General features: G+C 39.4%; 2 protein-coding genes across 9 annotated transcripts in view; one reads left to right on the top strand and one right to left on the bottom strand.

The window, feature by feature from the left end:
* RARS2 (arginyl-tRNA synthetase 2, mitochondrial) overlaps window positions 1-7,119 on the bottom strand; it is a 31,586-nt gene extending 24,467 nt beyond the window's left edge. For all 5 annotated transcript variants that reach the window (XR_006014054.1, XM_042016124.1, XM_042016126.1 and 2 more), the window contains exons 1-5: window positions 7,017-7,119; window positions 6,269-6,342; window positions 5,561-5,666; window positions 2,168-2,251; window positions 741-838 (exon numbers count right to left, since the gene is read on the bottom strand). Coding sequence is in view for 4 of the 5 variants with exons in the window: in XM_042016124.1 (XP_041872058.1) it covers window positions 741-838; window positions 2,168-2,251; window positions 5,561-5,666; window positions 6,269-6,342; window positions 7,017-7,055 (401 nt within the window). In the remaining variant the exon portion in view is untranslated. The remainder of the gene's footprint in view (window positions 1-740; window positions 839-2,167; window positions 2,252-5,560; window positions 5,667-6,268; window positions 6,343-7,016) is intronic.
* A 140-nt stretch (window positions 7,120-7,259) lies between these two features.
* ORC3 (origin recognition complex subunit 3) overlaps window positions 7,260-23,423 on the top strand; it is a 35,833-nt gene continuing 19,669 nt past the window's right edge. For 2 of the 4 annotated variants that reach the window (XM_042016118.1, XM_042016119.1), the window contains exons 1-10: window positions 7,260-7,367; window positions 9,773-9,827; window positions 11,524-11,621; window positions 15,551-15,695; window positions 16,951-17,055; window positions 17,809-17,963; window positions 18,900-19,036; window positions 20,693-20,852; window positions 21,672-21,785; window positions 23,188-23,321. In XM_042016118.1, the coding sequence (XP_041872052.1) occupies window positions 7,344-7,367; window positions 9,773-9,827; window positions 11,524-11,621; window positions 15,551-15,695; window positions 16,951-17,055; window positions 17,809-17,963; window positions 18,900-19,036; window positions 20,693-20,852; window positions 21,672-21,785; window positions 23,188-23,321 (1,127 nt within the window). In that variant the 5' untranslated portion in view covers window positions 7,260-7,343. The remainder of the gene's footprint in view (window positions 7,368-9,772; window positions 9,828-11,523; window positions 11,622-15,550; window positions 15,696-16,950; window positions 17,056-17,808; window positions 17,964-18,899; window positions 19,037-20,692; window positions 20,853-21,671; window positions 21,786-23,187; window positions 23,322-23,423) is intronic. The other 2 variants (XM_042016116.1, XM_042016117.1) reach the window with 1 other exon arrangement.

Raw genomic sequence — 23,423 nt, forward strand, 5'->3', positions numbered from 1 at the left:
TTGTGTACAAGGATCAGTAAGCAAAATTAAATCTTTCCAGCAATGCCCACCCCCACAATGAAAAAAAAAACCAACAAAATCCAACTCTCTACACAACTGTTTGCCCAGATTAAAAAAAAGAAAGTTCAGCTATGAAAATTCAACCTCCAAATTAAAGCCAAGTTCTTACTTTCTGTGACTATGGAAGCCTGTAGAGGGAATATTACTAAACAAAAATATTTATCCATAAAAAAATCTGAGTCAGCCACTTTTCATTCCGTGAGTAGGTGACAGTCAACAAAATTGCACTGGAAAAAAATTTAGGGGGCGGCAATTAACAAGATTTAGCCAGACAAATGCCTGTCTGCTTTAACAAGTCAGGGAGGAAGGTATTAAGGTGAAAAAAGAAATGGATTAATGGCTGGAAATTCAGATTTTGTTGCTTCATAACAAAATAAAAAGATGCTTTCTTAAAAACTGAATGCTATTAGGCATTAAATGACAATATTCTTAATGGAGGGCAGTGTAAGGCACAAGCTCCTTAAATACCACAAGCATGTTTTGGGAAAAAGCCTCAAATCCCCGAATACAATTTATATTCTACTTGGTGAATATATCAGTGTCAAATACAGCTTAATATAATCCTGTAAAAATATGGTTTAACATCACAGGCATGACACTTTACAGCAATGAATGTCAACCGGAAAATATCAATCAGCAGACAAGGCAATTACCTCAAAGGACCCCTCAAATGGGCTTACCTGAACTCAATCACTGCCTTTTGTCTGGGAACTGTAGAGAAAAGTTCACTTTTTACTCCGTACTCTGAGCCATCTTTCCACACCTGCTGCAGCACAGTCTAAATAAAGCACAGTTGGAAAAAAACAAAAACACACACAAAAAAGTTTCATCAACAGAAAGTATCACCAAGAAAACTGTTTACCAGCCACAAAGGAGACTGATCCCACATCCTTTACTCACATTAGTAATCAGATTGCTGGTTTGCCAAGCAAACAAGGTCTCATACACAGATGAAAATGCCACCAACTTTTGAAAGCTGTATCTGATCAAGTAAAAAAATTAAGAGAAATTGTAGGCAGAATTTTGGTGAAAATAAAGGCTGAATTTTGTGGAAACCTTCTACTTTTTCAGTGCCAAAGAAAGCCAACTCTTCAATTCCCATGTGTCCAAACACCCCTTCTTTCTCTCTCCCATCTGCAAGTCTGTAAGGCCACTATGAATGATCTGTACTAAAATGTGTCTACTTTGCAAGTCTGGAGACTGTGTAAAATGACTTAAAAAATTCCTCAAGACAGTTTGTGTGAGTATTGTCAGTAATGTGTTCACAGCACCAAGTCAGTCCCTACGTAAACTGAAACATGTAAGATCACACAGGCCAATGCTCTACAGACCTAATCCACAAAGCTGTATGCACTGGACAAGTTTCCTGAAGATAACAGAAGCCTTTAACAAAGTGAAATAAAGTGGAAATCTCACTTCATTCAGTGGAAATTTTTCTTATTTTTCCCACTCAAAAAAGCACTTTAAAATTTTTCTGTAACAGCTATTGATTTTTTTTTTTTTAAGGAACAGCATCTGTAAAAAACCCTTTAATTCTGTTCTTACTATGACACCTAAGAAGGCAAGCTAGACACACATACAAAAATTACTTATAGATCTATTCTCTAATAGCCATTGACTCGGTTACAATGTATATGTATACTTCAGTCAGGATATTGAGGAATATATCTTCCCTTTGGGCTTTTTCCCCCTTGATTTTTTTTTTTTTTTTCCAGTCAAGTGTGTAATGAAGGATCTGCTATCAAATACTTCTACTTCAGGTAAAACCAAGAGTATTTACAAGATCAAAACTTTTGAGCTGTATACTGTAAGAACTCAAAGTAGATGTAACCAAGCCTGCCTTTTAAAGCACAGAGAGAGAGGAAAATAGAAGAGTTATGATTGTCAGTGAACATTGGATGCATTGTTTTCTCACAAGAAGAAACTTTCTTCAGCCTCATTCCAAATTCTACGCCCACATAGCAAACCAGCAACAGGGATCCTCAGGGAAAACTTGTGAAAGACAGTTTTACATAGAAAATACCTTCCTAAGACAATAATAGGTATTCTATAGTTTTATACTGAGAAATTTATTTTTACATTAAAGCACTTGGAAGACACTACTCACCTTTGCTAATAATTCCCTGTTTATTGTAAAATTCACTGTTCCTGGACCAGCGCTGATTTCACTCACTACTGAATCACATTTTAGCTAAGAGAATAAAACAAAACAGAAACTCTAAATGAAAACAGGTAAACTGGAAAACTGTAATTCAATCCACTGTAAATATTCATTTAATCCCCTGTAAACATTAAATGTGATTTATTGGTTTGAAGCAATCACAAATGGATCATTTCATCAATGCTGTCAGAAAAGGGATGATTTTATTATTTCCCATACATGCTTAATAAGCTCTGAATACAACTCAGCTTGAAATGTCACACATATGTTCCACTTCAGACCCTTCCTGTGCACAGTCTGCATTTTCTTTTGATTGGGAACAGTAGTTGAACTCTTTGTACAGACAAAAGCTGAGATACATTTGACAACTTACATGGTGGCTGCCAGCAGTTAACAAAAAAAAAAAAAAAAAAGTTTAGTGACAACATTCTGCAATACCCAGTGTCACAAAATAAAGATATGAAAGGCCAATTGATTAAAAAGTTCATTTACAATTTTCATAAGGCACATGTCTTGAAAATTCTGAACCCATAAGGAATATTTGGCCAACCAACACCTAATGTCAACACAAATTTGGGTCTCTTCCTGTTGAGAACATTGGATCTCAACCTGTCAGCATTGAGAGTTTCTTATTAAACTAGCTGTCTTTCATAGTCAAGAAATTGTCTCAAAAAAGGAAAAAGAGGGAGGGAAAGTATATAAAATTATGACACAATCACCTTATCACTCAGTTAATATCTTTGAGAGAGGCAAGCTATACATTCCTACTGAAGCACATCACCATGAAGAGGAAATTGTACCCCCATGCTAGGTCTCCAGCTTAAAACAGTGACTTAACCAGGAGAAATCACAGCTAGCTTTGAAATTCCTTCATTTTCACAAGCTCTGCTGACAACAAATTCCAATGCTAACTGACAAGCTACAGGAAAAAAGCATTTATTGTGTTGACACTCAATTTCTTACCTTACTGTTTTACAAATGGTCCTTTGTACTTATGGGGCAGAGAAAAAATAGAAATACCCACTGGACTTTCTCCATAACATTTGTTCTGATAAAGGTTTTTCTACATAATCTGTTATTTGTCATTAGCTTTTATCTCTCTTTAATATGAGTGCTCATTTGTCCTCTCCACAACTTTAACAACTTCTTTTCCAAGTGCCCTGTGGTCCTTCAGTAACCAGATGTCCCCATGCCCAAGGCTTGGAGTAGGATGCCACTGTGCAGTACAGAAGCACTAAAAAACCCAACACAATGTGCCCTCCACAAAGTACTAACAGTACAAAAATGAAACAAGAATCAGACAGCCAGATGAAATCAAAAACCCATGGAAACAAGACCCTTCTGACCTTTCTGACTATTTTCAGTACTTCAGAGCATATTGCTTCATTTATTGTCTCACTGCCCTACCATTTAGGCTATTTTAGTCAACTGGAAAAACTTCCATCTTTTTTTGCCTAGCCTAAATATCTGTATTTCAAATATTGTGACCCATTTCCTCAGAAGTCACTAAGAACATTCTGTTGAACCCTGAGGCACTCCATCAGCTGTTTATCACGACAAAAACTGGTAACTGCCTGCATTTTTCTGTCTCTGCTAGTTTTTGATACGTGGTTATATTTTGCTAGTTTATACACTGCTTATTACACAGTAGTATTATCTTCTTTGGAGAAGACATGACCAGTCTAAACAAGTTAAACTAAATGCATCTCCTATATTCACCACCCAACAAAAACACATTCTGAAGAGATTACGGATTGATTTTTTTTTTTCCCTTTGTCTAGTTGGCATGGTCTATTCATTTTGGGGGCTTATATTGATGGTCTGTTCTTCTTTACTGTTAAAATTGCTCTTCCATGTAAAGCTGTCCGGCTAAACGTCTCAGGATTATTTACTGAGCCACAAACAATAAAGAAGGGAGGAAACCTGCAGCTTCCTAAACACAGGGACTAGCAGCTGAGTTTAAAATGACACACAAGGGAAAAAAACCAAACTTGTTACTGTGATGATACAATCATTGAAACAGATTGAGAGGGAGGGTGTATAATCCTTGGAAGGCTTCAACACCTAACTGGATTTCAAAAGTCCTCAGCAACCTTATCCAAAATACCTGCGCTGGGGAGGATATGTGAACAGATAACTTCCTGAGGTACTTTCCAACCTGAATTAATGTTTCTACATCATCTTTAAGTTGTGTCAGAACTTTTGGTTGTATATCTGTGCATCAGCAGTTCTTCTTCCACCTGAGTCAGAATATTTACCTTGCTAGAAGAACAGGTCCAAGATATGGATAACTTTAACACCTCAGCAGTGAAGAATGTCATGAGAAATAGTTTAGCTTCTCAGCAGTATTACAAATGGTTTTATTTGTCCTTTTTTTAGTCTTAAAACCTCAGCTACTGCCATTTCCCAAACTAACACACCTGAAAAAACTGCTGTTCTAAGAAAACTCAATTTCAAGCAGTTATGGATTTGAAAGTTTGGCCTGTTTGTCCCACAGGCTAACTTTATCCATTGCCTTTCCAGAGGTAGGTTTCGCAGTCTGGCTTTCCAAGCCACCACTCACTCAATTTCTTCCTCAAGTGCTGGACAACAGCACAGACCATGGTACACCCTTCAGATACCCACCTAACTTCACCAGTACTATTCACCTCAAACTGTTTGAAGACAACAATTTCGCAAGAACCTTAACCAAAGCTGCTTCTCCTGATGCCTTTTCCTCATCTTAAAATCAAGAGTCAAACACGGTTAGAAAGGAAAAAGGGATTTGACCTTGGTATTTATTTTAAGGATCCTTAGGTGCACTACATCCAGGTCGAATGCACCGAAATGCACACCACAGTGCACACCCCCAAAAGATCTAGTATAACATTATAGGTCTTACTAATTAGCATATCTATCAAAAATTCCCCAACGAGAGGCTTGAATGAGCCCCCCTCCCCAAGGAACCTTCCCCTGGATGGTTCTGTCTTACTTTACAGAATGTGCTCTGGAGACGACCTTGGGATTTGGGGCACACTAACCCCTACCTATGAAGCTTCTAAAATGTTTAGTCTCCTAGCTGAACAAACAAGTCCAAGAATGTAGGCAAAAAGCACTAAGAATACAGAAGTTGTAAAAAGGTATAACAGGGGTATAAAAGAAAAGGCAAAAAATCATCATGGCATCACTCCAATTCCCTGTGAAGAATTCTGTGTACAATTACAGAAAGTACAGTCATCAAACTACTTTGACCCAAACAGATGCTTGAAGAAAATAATACTTTTTACCTTATGATGCCCCTTACACCTCTAGTCTGTAAGTTCATTATTGCATAAATATATAATGAAATCATTAGCATACCCTTTCAACAAGCTGCTGAGCTTGAAGATGCAGGTCTTGTGCTAAGCAATTACTAGAACTGTTTTCTATTACAGAAGCAATGGAAAGCTGGAAGTCAGCAACATGCCTGAAAAAAAGAACATATGAAAATCAGGAAAAAACCTTGGTGAAATGCTGGGGAGATTCGGCAGATCCAAGCTGACTCTGCATATGACAGCTGTAAGCATAACCCACAGATATCTGGAGATTCAGTACATTTAGAAAGCTGGACAAGAAGGCCAAATATCACCTTTGCTCTAATACAATCAAAAAGTAGATATGGTGAGAACACCATCTCCGAATAAACAAAAACTATGCTCATGAATAAGCAAAATTTACTTGCTAACGTTATTGCAACTCTTGAGCACAAGACTGAAAAAAAATCCTTTATAATTTCTACATTGGCTCTAAGCAGTTTCACATTCAGGTCATCAATGCTGAAGCATTTGCCATCCATGCACTGCCTATAATTTGCACAGGCTTGTAAGCAAATATATTTACTTTGAACTTGCTTGAATAAATACAGGGATTTAATTCGATTGAACTATCTTATAATTAGATTGGTATAAAAGGTTTGGGCTTTTTTGGTGTATTTTTTTCCCCATAGTTCTGTTAAGCTTTTGCAGTAATAGGTATGACATGAAATAACAAAACATGACCAACATTGTAAGATAAAATGTAAACAACTACCGTTTTTTGGACACAGGAACTGCAGATATGGACTTTATTAAATTCTCTGGTGGCAGATCCAAAACTTTTGAAAGCTAAATTGAAAATAAAGAAAAAATTGGCTTAAGCAAAACGACAAAAATCCAATGAAAAATACGGCTCCCTGTTTAAATACCTACAGGGGATGCATCCTTTATATCAGAAATCTAATTTCAGCCCAGGTAAAAAAAGCACAAAACCTTCATAACTATTATGAACAATACAATAAAATACTAGCCTAAGAGATGTTAAAGGACCCTTAGAAAAAAGGCAAGGGGAAACACCACAGAGGGTTGGGGGGTTTTTTCCCCACGAAGGATCCCATCGAACCCTCGCGTGCCATTATGGACTGAACTCGCCATGGAATGTCAGAACTGTTTGGATTGGCAGGCACTTTACACATCCTTTCGTTCCAACCTGCCATGTGGAGGGTCACCTTCCACCCCAGGCCGGGTTGCTCAGAGCCCCATCCGCCCTGGCCTGGGACACTTCCAGGGATGGTCGCTACACCGCCCTCAGCTCCCCCCGACCCCAGCGGGAACCCCAGCGCGCGCCCCAGGGACGGGCGGAGTGGGGCGCGGCGGGGAAGCGCGCGCCCAGCCCGCGGCTGCGGGTCGCGCCCACTGTGAGACGCCCGCGTAGGGGGGACCCGTTGTGAGGGCACGGAAGGGACGTCTGGCTCAGGGTGCACTCCCGCTCCGCGCCAGCCGCGGGAAGGAGCGGTGCGTACCTGGGAAGCAATGCTCCTCCGGAAGGAACCTACTGCCATGGCCGCACCGCCCAGCGGAAGCTCCACGGCCGACCCTTACCCCCCCCGCCCCCGCTCCTTTCCGCCCGCCCAGGGGCGGGCTGGGCCGTACCACTCTCAGGTTACAGGGGGAGGAGGAGGCCATTGGTTGCCCTAGGAGCGGAGGAATCGCGCAGAGAGGGCTGCACCACTGCTCAGGGAGAGGGTGGGGGGGCAGCGGCACGGGGACGCGCGGGGAGGCGGGCGGCGCGGCGGGAGCGCGCGTGCGCGGTTGCTGCTCCTCTCCGGTACCGGCGGGCGCGGGGCGACATGAGCACGTGCTCCGTATCCAAGGTGAGGAGCGGGCGAGAGGGAGGGGGCTCCCTAGGGAACAGCGCGGCCTGTGCGGGAGCTGGACCCGCGGCACTGCCCGCCGCGCCCTGTGCCTGCTCCTCTTCCCGTCTCCTCCAGCTGCTGCTTTTCCCGCCTCCCTGGTGCCCAGGCTCCCGGTTGTCCTGTTCCGCTGCCCGCCCTTTCCCAAAGCCTTGCTGGCTCTGCGTCCATGCCCGGACTCGGTTTGCCCAAGGCGCTGTTTGTCCTCACTGCAGTCGCACAGAATCATGGAGTCTCCTGGAAGAGACCCACAATGACCGTGGAGTCCAGCCCTTATCTCTGCACAGGGCAGTCCTGGGGTCACACCATGGGTGTTCAGTGACGCTGCAGTGTCACCTGCCCGCTGCCTTCCTGGCACAACAAAACCCATTCCTACTTGGAGTAAATCTCACCCAGAACAGAGCCAGGGGTGTTGTGGCTGTAGGTTTTGTCACTTCCAGCTGAAGTCTGGTGCTATCGCTTGCTGCCACACTCATTGCTTCCACTCCACCAAGTCTAATTAAACAAAGAAATGGAAATAAACGTGCTGTCTCCCACACGTAATGTTAAATATTTGTTATTGCTTTGATATTTCCGAATTGAAAGCTTTTATATGGGCTGTGTTCAGAGCTGGCTGTAGGGATAGTGCATTCATCAGAGCGTCAATGCACAGCGAGACTTGAAGTGTTGGATTGAAACATTTAACTTCTTACTTGATCATACAGTGACCAACAGCAGTGGTTCACAGCGTGTGTTTTATCATCACAGGAAAACTCCTGCCCCTTCTATTGTTTTTCACTGAGTTGTGATGTGCAGCTGCATCCTTTGGTGTGGAAGGCACTGTGCAGGTTATTACTTCCAGGAGTAAAGTGCTTCCAACCAAACTTAAAACTTAATCCGAAACAGCTGGATTTCACTTTTGACAATGGCTGTTACCTGATAGTTTTGCAGTGAATCATGTCCCCTTACCTTTCCTCCCACATCTTACATGTAATACTTCTTTGCAGTTTTATGTTCTGGTCTCAGCTACGTTCAGTGGTGTGGAAAAGCCAATGCTTGTAAAGCATTGAGCAGTATTTGTGTTTGGTTTGATTAAGCATACATTCTTCTTTCGTATATATGATTTGTAGTTACTGTGGCCAATTCCATTTGTGCATGCAGCAGCACAAATAAATCCAGAGGATAGATTTTTGCAGTGGAATTGTTCCAGAGTGTTTAGCATCTGTAGAATAACCACAGCTTTTGTCCAGCTGGTTTTAAATGGCCCTTAATATACTCGGTAAAATGGAATGTGTCTGAAGGCATCTCCAGTTCATGAGGCCGTTTTTCAGAGAAGGTCAATATAAATTGCTGTTTTACTGCAATTTCAGTTCGAAGTAACGTGTCTAAAGTCACTCAGACTGGCAACTGTGATCAAAATTGAACACATCTCTGGTGTTTGATTTTCACTACATCATTCTTACTCTAGTGGCTGAACTATCCTAGGTTGAGTTCAGTAATCCTTGCTTGTGTAAGCATCTCCATTGAGAAATACAGGATTGAATCAGTCTGTTTATCTATTTCCAACACTTAGGTGTTTCCTTCCCCCTTGCTGCAGCACAAGAACCTCACAGGGAGAGTTGGGCAGTGCATGTGATTTCTGTTACACAGGAAATCTTTATAACTCTTTGAAAGAGATGAGCTTCTGTAGAGAGGATGGGGGAAGAAATTTCAGATTTTCTAGAAGAAAATGAAAAAAAATCTTCAAGAATTCAAAGCTTAATACTTGTGTGATGAAATAGGTCTAACTGGGAGATGACTTCTCTCTACAGGAATTCCTTGGAACAGAGGGTTTTATATGAACCTTTTCCCAACCATTTGTCATTCTGCTTCTAACCATCTACTTTTTTTGAGTTGGGATGCAGTTCACTGTGGCTTGGGCATGTCATTTCCTTTTATAAGTGACTTAATAATACTCATTGCATTATTCTGGATTGTTTTCCATTCATCTCAGCCTCTTGCCTTTTGTTTTGTTTTTAACTGTACTGAGAAAACCATACTGATGTGTCCCCAGGGAATAGTTTCCTTTTAATTCTAAACCTATTGGAGGTTTTGAGACATTTGAAGAATCTGCTGCTGGTCCAGTTAATGGTTGAGTTGCAAAACATAGTGGAAAAATGAAAAATTCCTAACAAGTGTGCTGGGTTACTGCTTCCACTAGTGTTCTACCTTGAAACAGAAATATAAAGGGGCAATATGTAACTTGATATTCTTAAGAGGCTGGCAATTCAGTTCAAATTATTTGTTTAATGGAGCACTGAAATAAAAGGACAATAAAGTGGCCTCAGGAGCCAGTCAGATTGATGCTTGTATTGAAGTCTGTTTGGGGTTTTTTTGCTGTTCTCTAGGGCTGCTTTGTTTTTAAACCAAGTACCAAGAAGAGGAGATCGTCTGAGAAAGCAGGTTAGTGCATTTTCATTTGTGTTTCTGTTTGAGAAGGGTTAATCCTGAAAGGTTCATCACATCTGATTGACTTCATATGATGAGTTCTGTAATTGCTGTGTGATGTTTTCTCTTGCTCCTTGATTGCTGAAAATGCATTTCTTTGGAGGAATGCAAGCAAATTATTGGCTAGACTTTTTTCACCTCCAGAAATCAAGATTGTGTAGCCATCTTTGTCTTCGCACTTTTTTTTTGCGAGAGAACTCCTCATCATGCTACCGTAAGGTTTTTACTCACTGACAAACAATTCACCTGAAGGTCTGAATGAGCCATTTTTAAGCTGTGGGAGTCAGAAATCATATCCCATCCGTAAGTCTCACATTCTGGGTATTTTGCCCAAATTTCTTGTGGAAAAGAAGGAAGAAAAGCCATTTGTGGCTTCTGTCCACTAGTATTTGCTGCATACTTTTTCTCTAGATGTGTATGCAGGTTTGTTTTTGTTTGAGGACTGACTCTTCTTGGAACCAGAAATAATGCATCTTAAATAGTCGCTATTTGAGACTCAGTTGGGAAACTGTTTTTATTCCTTATCATCACTAGAGCTGTCAAAAGATGTGACAATTTGTATGAAAAAGATGGAGAGGAAGGTAACGAGGCCAGATTTTTGTCATTGCAAGTTATTGCAACAAGCGAGGCCTGTGTACTTAGACCACATTGAAATTTTACCCCTTACTGGATATTGTGGGGTTTTTTTGCAAGATTAGAAATGCTTGGATAGAAATGCATATTGTCCTAGTTAGCAAATACTTTGAGGTGGAAAAATAAATTTGGCTGGACTAGCCCTAAAAGAGAGAGGCAGAGGTGAGCTGGTTTGGCTTTTCACAGCAATTGGTTAGAGTGTTGTTCTAAAACAGTACTTGGATGTGCATCTGTTCAGTCTGGAAGCCCAGTCCTGTCCAGTGTGAAGTTTTAGTTGTGAAACTCCACAGCATCAGTAGTTGATAATACTGTCACACCTCACAAAAGGCCTTCTGAGAACATTTGCACCAATAGTTTGACTTTTGGTAGTGAAAAAAGGATATTATGCCTTGGAATGTTATCAGTAATATGGTGGCTGGATTTTCTTCAACTAAAAGCCTAAGATCTGTGTAATCAGAGCTGGTTATGTATTTTAAGTGATTTCTCTTAGGGATACAAATGAGGTGATAGGGGAGACAATGAAAATCGAGGCAGAGGGATGTCTCATTTGTCATTTACAGACCTGTTTTGGGTGGGTTTAGTGCTTTAGGAGATGGTGCTCATCAACTGGCTCTTTTCTAGAGATCCACTAGAAACCACTGCTGGTGTTCCACTGAATGGCAACCAGGTGGACCCACAAAACTTTCTGAAGCAAGAGAAAGTTGTTTTTTTTTTAAATTATTGTTTCTTATTTTGTTTATTTAATAATAAAGGCTGTTTGCTCTGATTTAGTCTTTAGCTTATCTGGGACTTGAGATAGAAGCTACTTCTTTACCTTTTGCCTGCATACTGGGTAATAGATTCTGCTTGTTCCCTTGCTTATTCTACCAAATACTAGCAATTAATTAACTGCTTAAGAGAAAAGTCATCTCCCTGAAATATGTATGTACGGTTGGGTCCTTTGTTTTATTCTCAGGGAAAAAAAATGTTTTGTTTTCATGAACTTATTTGTGCTTTCCTTTGCTTTCTTTGTTTCCAGCTCATGATTTCAGAAGCAGAAGTGATGATGCAGAGGATACTGAGTTACGGTTTGTCACTTGTCAGTCTTTATGGAAACAGATCAAATCAGAAACAGAGGTGAGTCTTGTGCCTCACGCTGAAGGGGTGTTTTGCATTTGTGACAATGCTGCTTGCTTCTTTGTTTCTGGGGATCTTTTTGACATGCTTAAAAGTGCATGGCAGTTAGTTAAAGCAATAGGAGGGCCAGAAATACTGGTATCTGTCCAGAATATAAAATAGTAGTAATAAATGCATCAAGTACACCTTACTTGTAACCACAGAACTGTACACTTTTGAGGTTTCAAGCTGCTGCTTTTAAGCTTCTCTTCCTACTAATTGTCTTTTTTATTAACTCCTGGCATACTGCTGTTTCCTGCCTTCAATTCAGTTAGTGCTTAGGTGGCTATGAGGATTTTAGGCTGGTCTTGACCTTAGTGTTCCAGAATTCATACACAGCAGCCCAGGATTCATAGTGGATTTATGTGAACACAGCTGCATGGATGTCAAATACAGAATGATACTGCTGCAAGTACGGTCTATTGAATTAGTATGGTTGGTGTGAATGGGGTTGTCTGGTGGGGGTCAGAGTTAATTTCATACTGAACTGTGGTCTCCTGACTGCTGTGTGTTACATGGCATGCTGTTGTTGTGTCCCTATAGCCAGCTGGCTTGCATTATAGTATGAATAATTGCTTCCATACAGCAGGAATTTCCTCCTCTATTCAGTGTCACAGATTCTGGGCAAGTATTCTGTATTCCTCTGCTTGCTCTTGGGCTCTAGACATTATGAGAATTTTTTCCCCGAAGTTTGTTTTGGGATGTGCAGTAGAAGCCAGATGGATGTAGCTTAAAATCTGGACCCTTGGGCTAAGCTCATAAATTCCTCTAATTCTATTCCTACCCTTGTTTTCTTTGAGGCTGTTAGGAGTTTGCCAGATACTTTTTTCTTGTCTTACTCCACCTGATGGAATACAGTTCCTCCTCTACTGACATACTGATGAGGGCATTTCCTTAGAGTTTTAATTGGCCAAGGGCAGATTACCTGTAGTTAATTCTCCTGCTACACAAAGAATTTTCTTCGTACTGCTTCTGAGATATCTGTGATATTTTTCCTTCTGAGTTTTGAATCATCATCCTTTTATCCCACTGTTGGCAAACGTGGAGCTGATGGTGGTTCTTACATATAAAATAGTGTGATAATTTGGATTGGAAGGGACTTTAGAAAGTTTCTAGTCTGAACTCCTTAAAGCAGCATCACCCATGAGGTCAGGCCAGATAGGTGAGGGCTTTAGCTAAGTCAGGATTTCATTTCTTACATGCTTTCAATCCCTAGTGCAGCAAACCTGATCGGTGGCAGAGTATGTGGGAAGCGGGTGTCTTGCTGGTTTGGGCTTCTATTCTAGGGGTTCTGGTAGTGTGCTAAGGGAACCTAGCAGGACATTCTCCAGAGGTTTTGCCTGTGCACTGCTGCCTGGTGATTTGTTGGCAGACCTTGTGCTTGTGCTGGTGTTTTCCTGGTTCTCTGGTATCTGCTCGAGGTGTTGAAAAGACAAGAGGATTTGCCCCCCAAGGCAGAGCACTTTTGGCCTTTATATGTCCATCAAAAACTGTGGTGTGGTTGTGGCAGCACCATCTGTCATCTGGCATTGACATCCTTTCATGCTTCTCACAACTGGAAAGCTGACAAAAGTATGGCAGGAACTGCCCTTTGTTTTTGGAAGGTGAATTTTGGGCTTCGTTTTTCTTCAGTATTGCAACGTATCCCAGTTTTGACCCCTGCTGTCAGAAGTGGCCTTGCAAATGTGCTTATGATTAACCTCACCAAGGGCTTGCAGAAATATTCTTCTCCTGTGAGGTGAGAATTCCATTCTACCAAGGTCCAGGCTAGAAAGAAAAAGGTGAAGTGCAGGGCTAAAATACAGTAATTTTAGCTCTAATATGAAGATAATGGTTTTCAGACCACATAACAAATAGTCATAACAAAACCTGGTGTCATGGCAGTGACTGAACTTCGAGTTCCTGTGACTTTTCCAGAGTGAGCAGTGTCGTGCAAGCAAATTACTTGGTCACTTAGGATGCAGAGCAGCCTGGTGAACTTTCTGGAACATTATCAAAACAATGCTATTAGCAAAGTTGTTTTGACAGGAAAAGACTGATGGATTTTAGGAAAGTGAAGTAATTGTGTAATGCTATGGCAGACCAAATTCCATCATTACAAGTGCCCAGTGGAAGAAATAATATATACTGTAATCGTGCAAAGTAAGAATTGAGGTTCTTGTTAGGTCATCTTAGCAAAAACAGTAGTGATCACAGGAAGCTCAGGGTTTGATGGAATCTGAAACAGAAGCTCAGAGGATTGTTACAGGATCTGTGATAATACAGGAGTTGTTACAATGATGTTATAACACTGATGGTGTAAATTCTTTCAAAAATGTCATGTTACAATTTGTTCTGAGTTGCGTAGAATTTATCAGGTGGGAGTTCAGAGCTGCACAATCAGAAAGGCCAGAAGGACATTCTTCAATAAGTAGAGGATGAAAAGACTAAAATTACTCTGTGTACAGTTTTATCAGTTGTTTAGGAGACCAACAGAGGCTCTTCTGTATTATGGAAATAGAGTTCAGGCTATTGAGCAGGGAGCATCTGACCTTAACTCTTTTATAGTGGCCTCTTCTATGCTGCTAGAGATGACCTTTGCCACCTCGCTTAAAATCAAATTCACTGCTGTGTGTGTCACTTTTTGCTGCTAATAAATCTTGATGATGATTTTGTTTGGGACAGGGGTTTAATCTTGTTTCTAACATCTGTGTTCTAGAGTATATATTGATATCCTGAACTTCAGAGTACAGGAGGGTTTTTTTGTCTGTTCCAGCACAAGGCATATCTTGGTTTAGGGACAAAGACACACAGATCAAGAAAAGAAATACAAAATGCTGCTGATATACATACATTTGTCTTTAATATTTATATGTTCCTGCTTATAGAAATTCTTGTGTGAAAATCATCCTGAAGGTCAAAAGACAGTGTAGCAAACATGGCAGTCATGTGGTTTAGTATTTTTTCCTATAAAACATACTTAATGATTTCCTTTATTACTATTTTTACTTCTTTCATCCTGAATTCGATTTGGAAGAGCAGAATATTTTCTTTCATTTAGCTCTCTCAGAAAAATGTTTACAGGTGTTTTGTGAGGTGAGAAGGAAGAATAAGAATTTCTATGAACATTGTTCCAGAAACTAATGATACTGTTTTATATTGCCTACATCACTTCGGCTTTGTCAGTGTGTTGGTTTTTTCTCCTTCTTTAAAGCGTGTGATGTGACAGCACAGTTAAGCTCACTTGCTTTCCAAACTGTTGTTGAGGCACTTGACCAGAAGTTCCAAGATGGGAAACGTGATGCCTTAGGTTTTAACTTTCATATTTTTTAAATCCTGTACTGCCTAGTGTGTAACTCTGAAGTTTCTTGTAGCCTGTTAACTTCTGCTCTCTCCTGCTAGGTAGACATAACAAAGCCTCTCCAGGCTTTGTCTTCAAGGACACCCAGACCGTCCTAGGCCCAAAAAGTATAAACCAAAAGCCTTTGAGAGGGGGGCAAGCAGAGGGGAATTACATCATTAAACTGAAGCTTTAATTGGAGAATTAACCCTGATATGCAAATGAACCAAACCTATAAAAGTGTGAAGAACTCGTGACCTGTTGTCCATCTTGGGGGGTCCATCTTGGCAGCAGCCTCTGGCTCCCCAGGGTGTACCTCTGAAGGCCCTTCAAATAAATACCTACCTTTATTCCCTTACTCCTGTCTAGTCTCTGCTTTTAGGTGGACTCTCAAGGCATCAAATGTATGTTTGCCACACAAGGAATAAGTTAGTGTGGTTTATAGATCACAGTAAAATTTAAACCCTGGAGTTTTAAGGGTTAAAGATTATGCAGGAAAGGAGTAGAAAAAGGAAGCTACAGTGGTGTTTTCACATTTTTATAGATAAATTCTCTCTGTGTATGTTTGCAGCAAATACAAGAAGACTTGAATAAGCAGTTGCTTGATAATCTGGTGAGTTTTTTGAGCCGGTCTCATTCTGAGTTTCAAGAGAAGACAACAGAATGGACTTGCAGGATGAAGTTCAGAGAAATCCCTACTGCAGCTCTTGTCTTAGGTAATTTTTTTAAGATATTTTTTGTTATGTACATCTGATTAAAACTCAGACAGATCAAAGAAATTTACATTGCTGACTCCTACCAATTACTGTGAGTAGTATCAGCTTCAAACATGTCAACAGAAGAGATTGGGCGGGGAGAAGGAAGTCAGATAAAGCCTCCTTCCCCTTTTGCCTATGTTGCTTAATAGTCCAGTAAGTCAACAACTCCCCTACAGGTCTGTCTTAAGCAGCTGGTAGTGATTTGAGGTTTTTTTGTTTGAGGCACTGGAGATACTTTGATTACATCCGTGTTTCTGCTACCAGCATGCTTGGTGGTTTCTACGACTTAACCCTGGAATTATGTAGCTTCTGTATTTCTGGTCTGTGTTCTTGCAGAGCATCTTTACACATAGGAAAGTAGTGTCTTTATCTTGGGAAAAGAGCAGAGGGTGAAGAAAATAGCTGGAGATGAAATTAGTGAAGTTCTGAAGTCTTTTTTTTTTTCTTCCCTTCTCCTTTCTTTCAGAGGTTTGCAACTGTAAATCCTAAACCTGATTGAAGGCAAGTTGATTACATTTTCAGTGGATTATTTTAGGGAAATTAAGATCAGGCCTGTGCTTCAAACTTACCATGTAGCCACTAACAAAGAGTGGAAGGTACTCTACTTTTGTAGGTAGTATATTGAAAAACTACTGCTTCAAATATTTCTGTGGAAGCAGCTCTGGATTGCCTTCTGGAGGGGTTTGCTCTTTTTTTTGGTTGATTTAAGGATATTAACAAAGACAGTAAATACTACGTTGGTCATAGTGAATTCAGACTGTGGTTCACAGTAATTTATGGTAATTTTCCTCTTTAGATGAGCCATGAGAGGATCCAGGTATGGTTACAGTATCCTTCTAGAGAAGGTGAATTTAATTTCTTGTCTGCAGGCCTTACATGGCTGTGGGTGGATTCTGAGGGATGTTAGAAAACCAGTCCTGGTTCTTGCAGGTTTGCACCTTGAGAAGACTTTCTTTAAAAAGCCCCACCAAACTATATGATAAAGGGTCTTCACAGTGGCTCCCTGTTTCTCTTAATTCGGGAGTGTCAACATGTGTGTCTAATCTTTTGCTAGTTTTTCATCTTTCCTCACAGCTGATGTGATACTTTTCATTCTTTCCTTAAATATTTGAGGTATCTTCTGGTTTTTGTCTACTGTTCAGTTTACTGTTCAATCATTGTGCTCATGAGTCATGGAAAAATGCGCCTTAAAATTTTGTCCTTTTCTTTCTAGGTGTGAATGTTACAGATCACGACTTGACTTTCAGAGGTCTCTCAGATGCCCTTCAGGATAACATTACTCCTTATATAGCCTTGCTGGAAGCCAAAGATTGCCCAGGTAAATACTGCAATAGTATTGCTGCTTCTTTTGAATAAGATATCAATTAACTAGGAATTCTAGCTTTTGACCCTAAATGTAAGAATAATGGACAGAGGGATCTTGAAGACTTTCCGAAGATTTGCTCAAACCTATGTCACCAGAGCAGTAATGCCTAGTGTATTTTGAGAGGTAGCCAGTTCTGTTTAGAACAGTGAAGATTGACATGCTAGTTAGCTGTAGCATAAGTGTTAAGAACATGCTGCTTAGTGTATTGCATGTTGATATTGTAGGTTGGTTTTCTTCTTGTCTAATTGGACAGTGTATGTATGCATTCCACTTCTTAAATGCTTACAAGTCACATTATTTAGTGTGAGAATGGGTAGAATAAAATTGCCCCACCCTCCTTGCTCCTTCTTTATTTTTTAAGTAAAAAGATTAAAGTCACTTAAGGCAGCATCTTCAGTTCTGTGGGTTGGCTGCCTTACTTATTCTTAGGTCACTCTAAAAAGCATATGGCTGGAGCTCAGGGAAAGATGGAAGACCAACATCTTAACCTCAGTTGTTGCTATCTAGGCAAATTGCATTAACAGCATACATATCATTAATGCTTTCAGGAGCATGAGATGTGCATTCTGGAGAGAGAAGGAGAATAATCAGAAATGTGAAAAATAATGACTAATAACTTCAGGGTGGTTTTTTATAGTATGAGACGGAGAACTGTTGTCAGATAACCAAATGTTTTTACCACGTGTCTAAAAATGTTTTGTGAAGGCATAAAAAACCTGATGCAGAAGCTGATGGGGCAGCTGATGAACTGTGATATAGATGTGGACTCACTGGAAGATGAGGACTGTGTGCAGGTTTCACAGAATAGAATACGTTGTTCAATGTCTTCTCTTATCAGCTGGTATGAGAGTGTAACAAAGGTATGTTGCTGGCATTTTTTTATCCCCAGTTTATGAAAATACCTGACCTTTAGATGTTTTTAAAACAGAAATTTAATAACTCAGCTTTCTGTGAGAAAATGCCAAAGGTTAATTTTTAATGTAATGCTAAAAAATAATGTGATATTGAGGTGATGTGACTATAATATGTGACACATAGAACAACTGTGGAGTTAGTTACTGATGATGCATGAATGTCAGAATTCTGAAACACAAGCAAAAAGTACTTTTTTTGTCTTAAGTTTAATTGGTAACTGGAAGCTTAAAATGCAATATCAGCTTCATGCCAAATGCTTTTCTCCCAGGAGCGCTGAGATATTTTGTTTATTAAAACAAAAGTTTACAGAAGAGCGGCCATCCAGGGCAAAGGTACTGTATTAGTGCTAATGAGCCATGATGTCATCTGCAGCCCACACTACATTGGCAAGCAGTAAGGAAATAACTTTCAAGATGTGTTTGTATCTTTGTGTTTGCTGAAGCTATTGAAGTTTCAAGTTGTGTTTCTGTCATGAATACAAGTTACAACTGATTTTCTGACGACTTCGTCGGAGCAGTGTGATAAACCAAAGTGTACTGAGTACATGCTCTTTTTATTAGTGGGTAAAGATACAGAAAATAAGCAATATCTGTATACGCAACTCAAATCTTCTCCCTCAATCCCAGCAGAACTCCACCAGTTCTGCCTCTCAGAGCTATTCTTTTCATTGTTGGGAGTGTGTGTTTAAAATCTGTTTATTCTTTGTACTTCATGCTGTGCCAAACAAAAGGAAGAAAAATGGCAGTTCTAGATGCTAATAATAAATACAGCTGACAAAAAGTCAGTCATGTCACTTTGGAGTACTATAGTATCATAGATATGATTCAGTCTTCTTATTTTGCTGGCTTCTGTGTATTAAAGTTTAATTAATGGCTTTAAAGAAAACAGATTCTGAAACTCCAAGCAAAAAAAGAAATTCCTCCTCTAGACACTGGCAGTCTCCTCCAGTTATAGTAATATTCAAAGACATGGAAAGTTTCACCACAAAAGTTCTTCAGGACTTCATAGTCATCAGCAGGTAAATGTGACTTGAACTTTAGTTCTTCCACTCCTTTACCCATTTTTTTTGCAGCTGTTTTGAAATGTAGCAGTGAGGCCAGTGGAGCATTGGAATCAAATATTGGTGCTGCTTCTTTGCAGCAGTGATTGAGCAAAAACTACTTGCTGGGTTTTAGGCATAAATTATGCTAAAGCTAACTTGTGGCTGTGAACCAGAGTGCATAAGGGCTAGGTTGAGATAACAGGTGGTTGATTTAATTTTTCACATAGTAGAATTTATTGGTACTAGTTGTTACAGAATTTGTGAATGTGAAACTAAGCTTTTAAGATGTGTATATCTTTTAAAATTGTTTTCAGAGTGTATTTTTGTGTGACTACTGATGTAATGCTGTGTAAGGGTCACTAGCTTACTAATAGGGGTGTATATGAAACTTCCCCAGTTGGCCAGGATCTGTAATCAGCAGCTGACTACTGTAGGTGCTCCTGTGCTTCCGTTCTTCTTTAGCCTGTCTTCAGGCATGCTGATCAAAGACTCATGCTGCTCTCCAAAAAGAGCATCTTGCACTTAAGTCCCCAGGTTGGAGCTACAGTTAAAGCTGTCAGAATTGGGGCTGCAGTTGTACAGTTAATTCAGCTGCAGTGTGTGCACCTGATATTACCTCTAAACAAGGCCTAGGCAATTCACTTGCTGAGACACAGGCAAGAAATCGTATAGCTTGTATTACTCTCTTCATCTCAGTCTTAAGCATGTTTAATAAAGTTGAAGTGGGTAAATATGAGAGGTTTCTCTGATTTGTTAATCACAAGTTCTGATTCCCTTCTAAGATTATCAACAGTGGACAGTAATATATGAAGTTTATTAGTTTTATGTTTAAGTCTTCAGTAATTTCTTTTGAGGAGTTAGAGAAATGAAGTAATTGTGGGATAACAATTAAAATATAAAGTCAGAAGGTTGCCGTGGCAAAAACAAAGGAAAGAAATAAATTTACAATTTTAACCTAGATGGTATTTAAAGTAGCAGAATTTATACTTCCTTGAAACTACTAAAAATGGAAAATAATGATGAAATGATACTGAAAACACTGTATTTTGTATAAATTGTATGCTGTCCACAAGGAATACACATTCAGTCCTGGTTTTCAGTTCTAAAGCAAATACTAAAAAATTACCTGAAGAGAAAGATAATCTGGGGAAGTCAGAATTTTTTTTCTTACATGTGGTTGGAACATAGAATGTTGGAGATGTTTCATACTTACTTTGAATTTATTAAATGGTGTAAATCTTACAAATTTTCTTGACTGTTACCTATTTAATGCATCTTCTTATTTTTTCTCTTTGAAAAAATTCTATTATAAGACTCAGTTCTCTGGATATAAATTTTTGGGAAGGTAGGATCAGCACAAGACTCTATCTGAAATGATGCTTTTTGTGCCACTTTCTGAAATTTAATCCTAAAATGAAATTTCATTTTCTTATCTACTTCAGGGCTTTAAATAGCATCCTTTCTTTTTCGTTTTATTTGACCCCAAAATTCTTTTGGTTTACTGGCAATGAATCTTTTAATTTACCCCTCTCTGCATCTAAGCTCAGTGCTGTAGTAGGAACACAATGCATTTGTTACACAAGCTTCTATAATGTAACTATTACTTTTTTTTTCCCTTCCCCCTTTATCCAGTCAACATATCCATGAATTACCTCTAGTGCTGATTTTTGGAATTGCTACATCACCAATGATTATCCACAGATTACTTCCTCACTCAGTTTCCTCTCTGCTGTGCATAGAGCTTTTCCAGTCCCTTTCTTGTAAGGAGCACCTGTCTACTATAATTGACAAGGTAATTCCCTTTATAAATAGAAAGGAGGAATGTGTGTGTGTTGAAGCACAGTTTGCATGTGTTGCCTTTAAAGGGAGGTTTGTCTGAAGGTTTTGAAAAGGACTCTGGTCCTGAGATCTGTGGGTTTTGGATATTTCTACTCGCAGCTGCAGAGCAGTGTAATACTGAGAGCTCTCTTCTCATACTGAGACACATACACACACACACACCTGCTTTCGTCTTGCATTTGCATTGGCTTGTGCAATTACACTTTGACATTCACACTTCTTCATTAAAGTCAAGCTGTGATTTCAGTTTTACTTTGGTCCAGAAAAAGATAGCTTTGAAACTTAGCCTAAACTTTGAAAAATAAAGTTCAGCCTGAGTCTTAACCACCTGTCAAACATTAGCTGAGTTATCCATATGTTCAGGCCATATAAGTGTTGTGTCTGTGGATTCTTGGTAGAGTGTGCTGGATTTGTGCTGGATTTCCAAAATCTGTGTTACACATGCTAAAAGTAGTGGTATCAGTGTTTATTAAGCAGTCTCTATCCTATTTGTAATTTTACAGAAATAGCATTAAGCAAAACTAACTTCAAACGTTATATTAGTGGAAGATACTTAGGAAGATGTGGTAAAATAATAAACTGAAAATCAATCTTTGTATGGATGTTTTAGTAGAAATACTATTTTTAGGAGTTGGCAGTGTTTTTAGTATGTCGTTTAGTTGAATGTTAACACATACTAAGAGTTGTATCAAGTTGTTTATATAAGTTTTGCTAATTTGAATTCAGGAGAAAATTTCTACTATGGCTACTTTTTCTTTTTTCTCCCTCTTAGCTGCTTCTGACACCCCGGTTTCCCTTTAAACTGGGTGAGAAAGTTCTGCAAGTGCTCATCAACATATTCCTGTACCATGATTTTTCTGTCCAGAATTTTATCAAAGGATTTCAGGTAGGCAATGGTAACAAGAATTCAAATTATGGTTGTGAAAACAAAGGGTAATTACAAGGCACTGAAAGATGTCTTAGGTTCTAATATTGCTGAATTGTATGAAAAAATATCCTTTGGAAACAGTTTGGATCTGTGAACAGATGGGTGTTTTAAAACCTTTACTGATAAGGGTTTAAGAGCAAACTTGTAGGACAGGTATGAAGAAGCACATAAAAGCTTACTCTGCCACAAAACCCGTGATATTTTAAGGTTACATTTAAAAGGGTGACCTGGCTTAAAGAAAGTGGGCAGAAAGAGCTGTGTTTTGCTATAGATTAATTTGTAGCTTTCTAACACCCCTGGCAGAAGTCTCCAGTTCTGATCATCTTTATGGGGTCCTTGTACTCTGGTTTGTCTTGGTGTGAATAGGCTACAGGAGTGTCTCTTCCCCACTTGAACTCCTCTGGCAGTTCCTACCTTTTCAGGGAAACAGGAGCTGCAACATCATTTACTTGGTGCCTCAGAGTAGGTAATAATTGTGCTCTAAGCAGCCATGTAGCAATGTGGGAGTTACATTTACCCTCTCTCAGGAGGCAAAGTGGAAGAGCTCAGGGTTTCCAAAAAGAGTCTCTACCGAGCACAATAGTTAAATTTTTATTGTCTTATATAGTTCTTCATATCTAGATATATTTCTGTGTCTAGGTCTCCTTGTAGCTCTTGTGGATTGCAGACAAGAGTTCTCTGAAGAATTTGTAGCCCCTGTCATGTGTTTTAATGTGGGACTGTGAAATTGTTTCTTTCTTGCCTAGTTCCATGTGTGAACCTGAAATAAGCCCTTTTAATGTCATAGACATTTAGAATTTCATTTAGAATAGATTTTTTGGTACATAAGATTCAGTGATTACATGTGGCCAGGAGAAGTATCCTGGCCATAGTACCTCTTCCTGAAGACAGAGCTATGTGGGCTCTCATAGGTCTCAACTCCTCTTATGTGAAAGAGTCATCAAAATTTAATACTTCTCCATTGGCCTGACATACAAATACAAGTTTTAGACCTGACAGTGTATAGCTGTGTCCTTGTGTATTAAAAGTATTCAAGGATGAAGCAATTTCAGATCAGATTTTCTAAGTGATAGATACAAGAGATCACCATCATGTCATTATATCTACGTGTGATGTTATGTAAGAGGGGGGAAAAGCTGAAAATGAATAGCACATATAGCAAAGAAGGTAATTAATGTGACTGTTTACAACTGTGTAATCAATGTCCTGTAGTGACTTATGGAATATTTATGAATTGTAATTTTTTTTTAAAGGAGTATCATTACTACCATTGTAGTATGTGCAGTGTAGTGGTAAGAAAGCATTAAAAGGAAGGAGCTGGAATTTTATTAACATCCCTAGTTCTTGGTTTGTTTTCCAGCTCTGTATTGTGGAACACTTCTATTCCCAGCCTCTAAGTGTACTGTGTTGCCAACTGGTAGATGTTAAGAAGAGAGTTTATTCTTTATCACATGGTCAGTGTGAAAACATTCGGAGACTGCCCTCTTTCAGAAGGTAAAGGTGGAAATACATTTTCTGAACAATCATATACTGAGTCAGCTTTAAAAAAGATGAAAAGAATCTGTAAATGTAGTTCTGTGAACACTGTAGCTCATT

The sequence above is a fragment of the Corvus kubaryi genome, unplaced genomic scaffold, assembly GCF_017639235.1.
Source record: "Corvus kubaryi isolate FWS band 111438036 unplaced genomic scaffold, C.kubaryi_AGA036_p1.0 split3-73, whole genome shotgun sequence".
NCBI classification, from domain to species: Eukaryota; Metazoa; Chordata; class Aves; order Passeriformes; family Corvidae; genus Corvus; species Corvus kubaryi.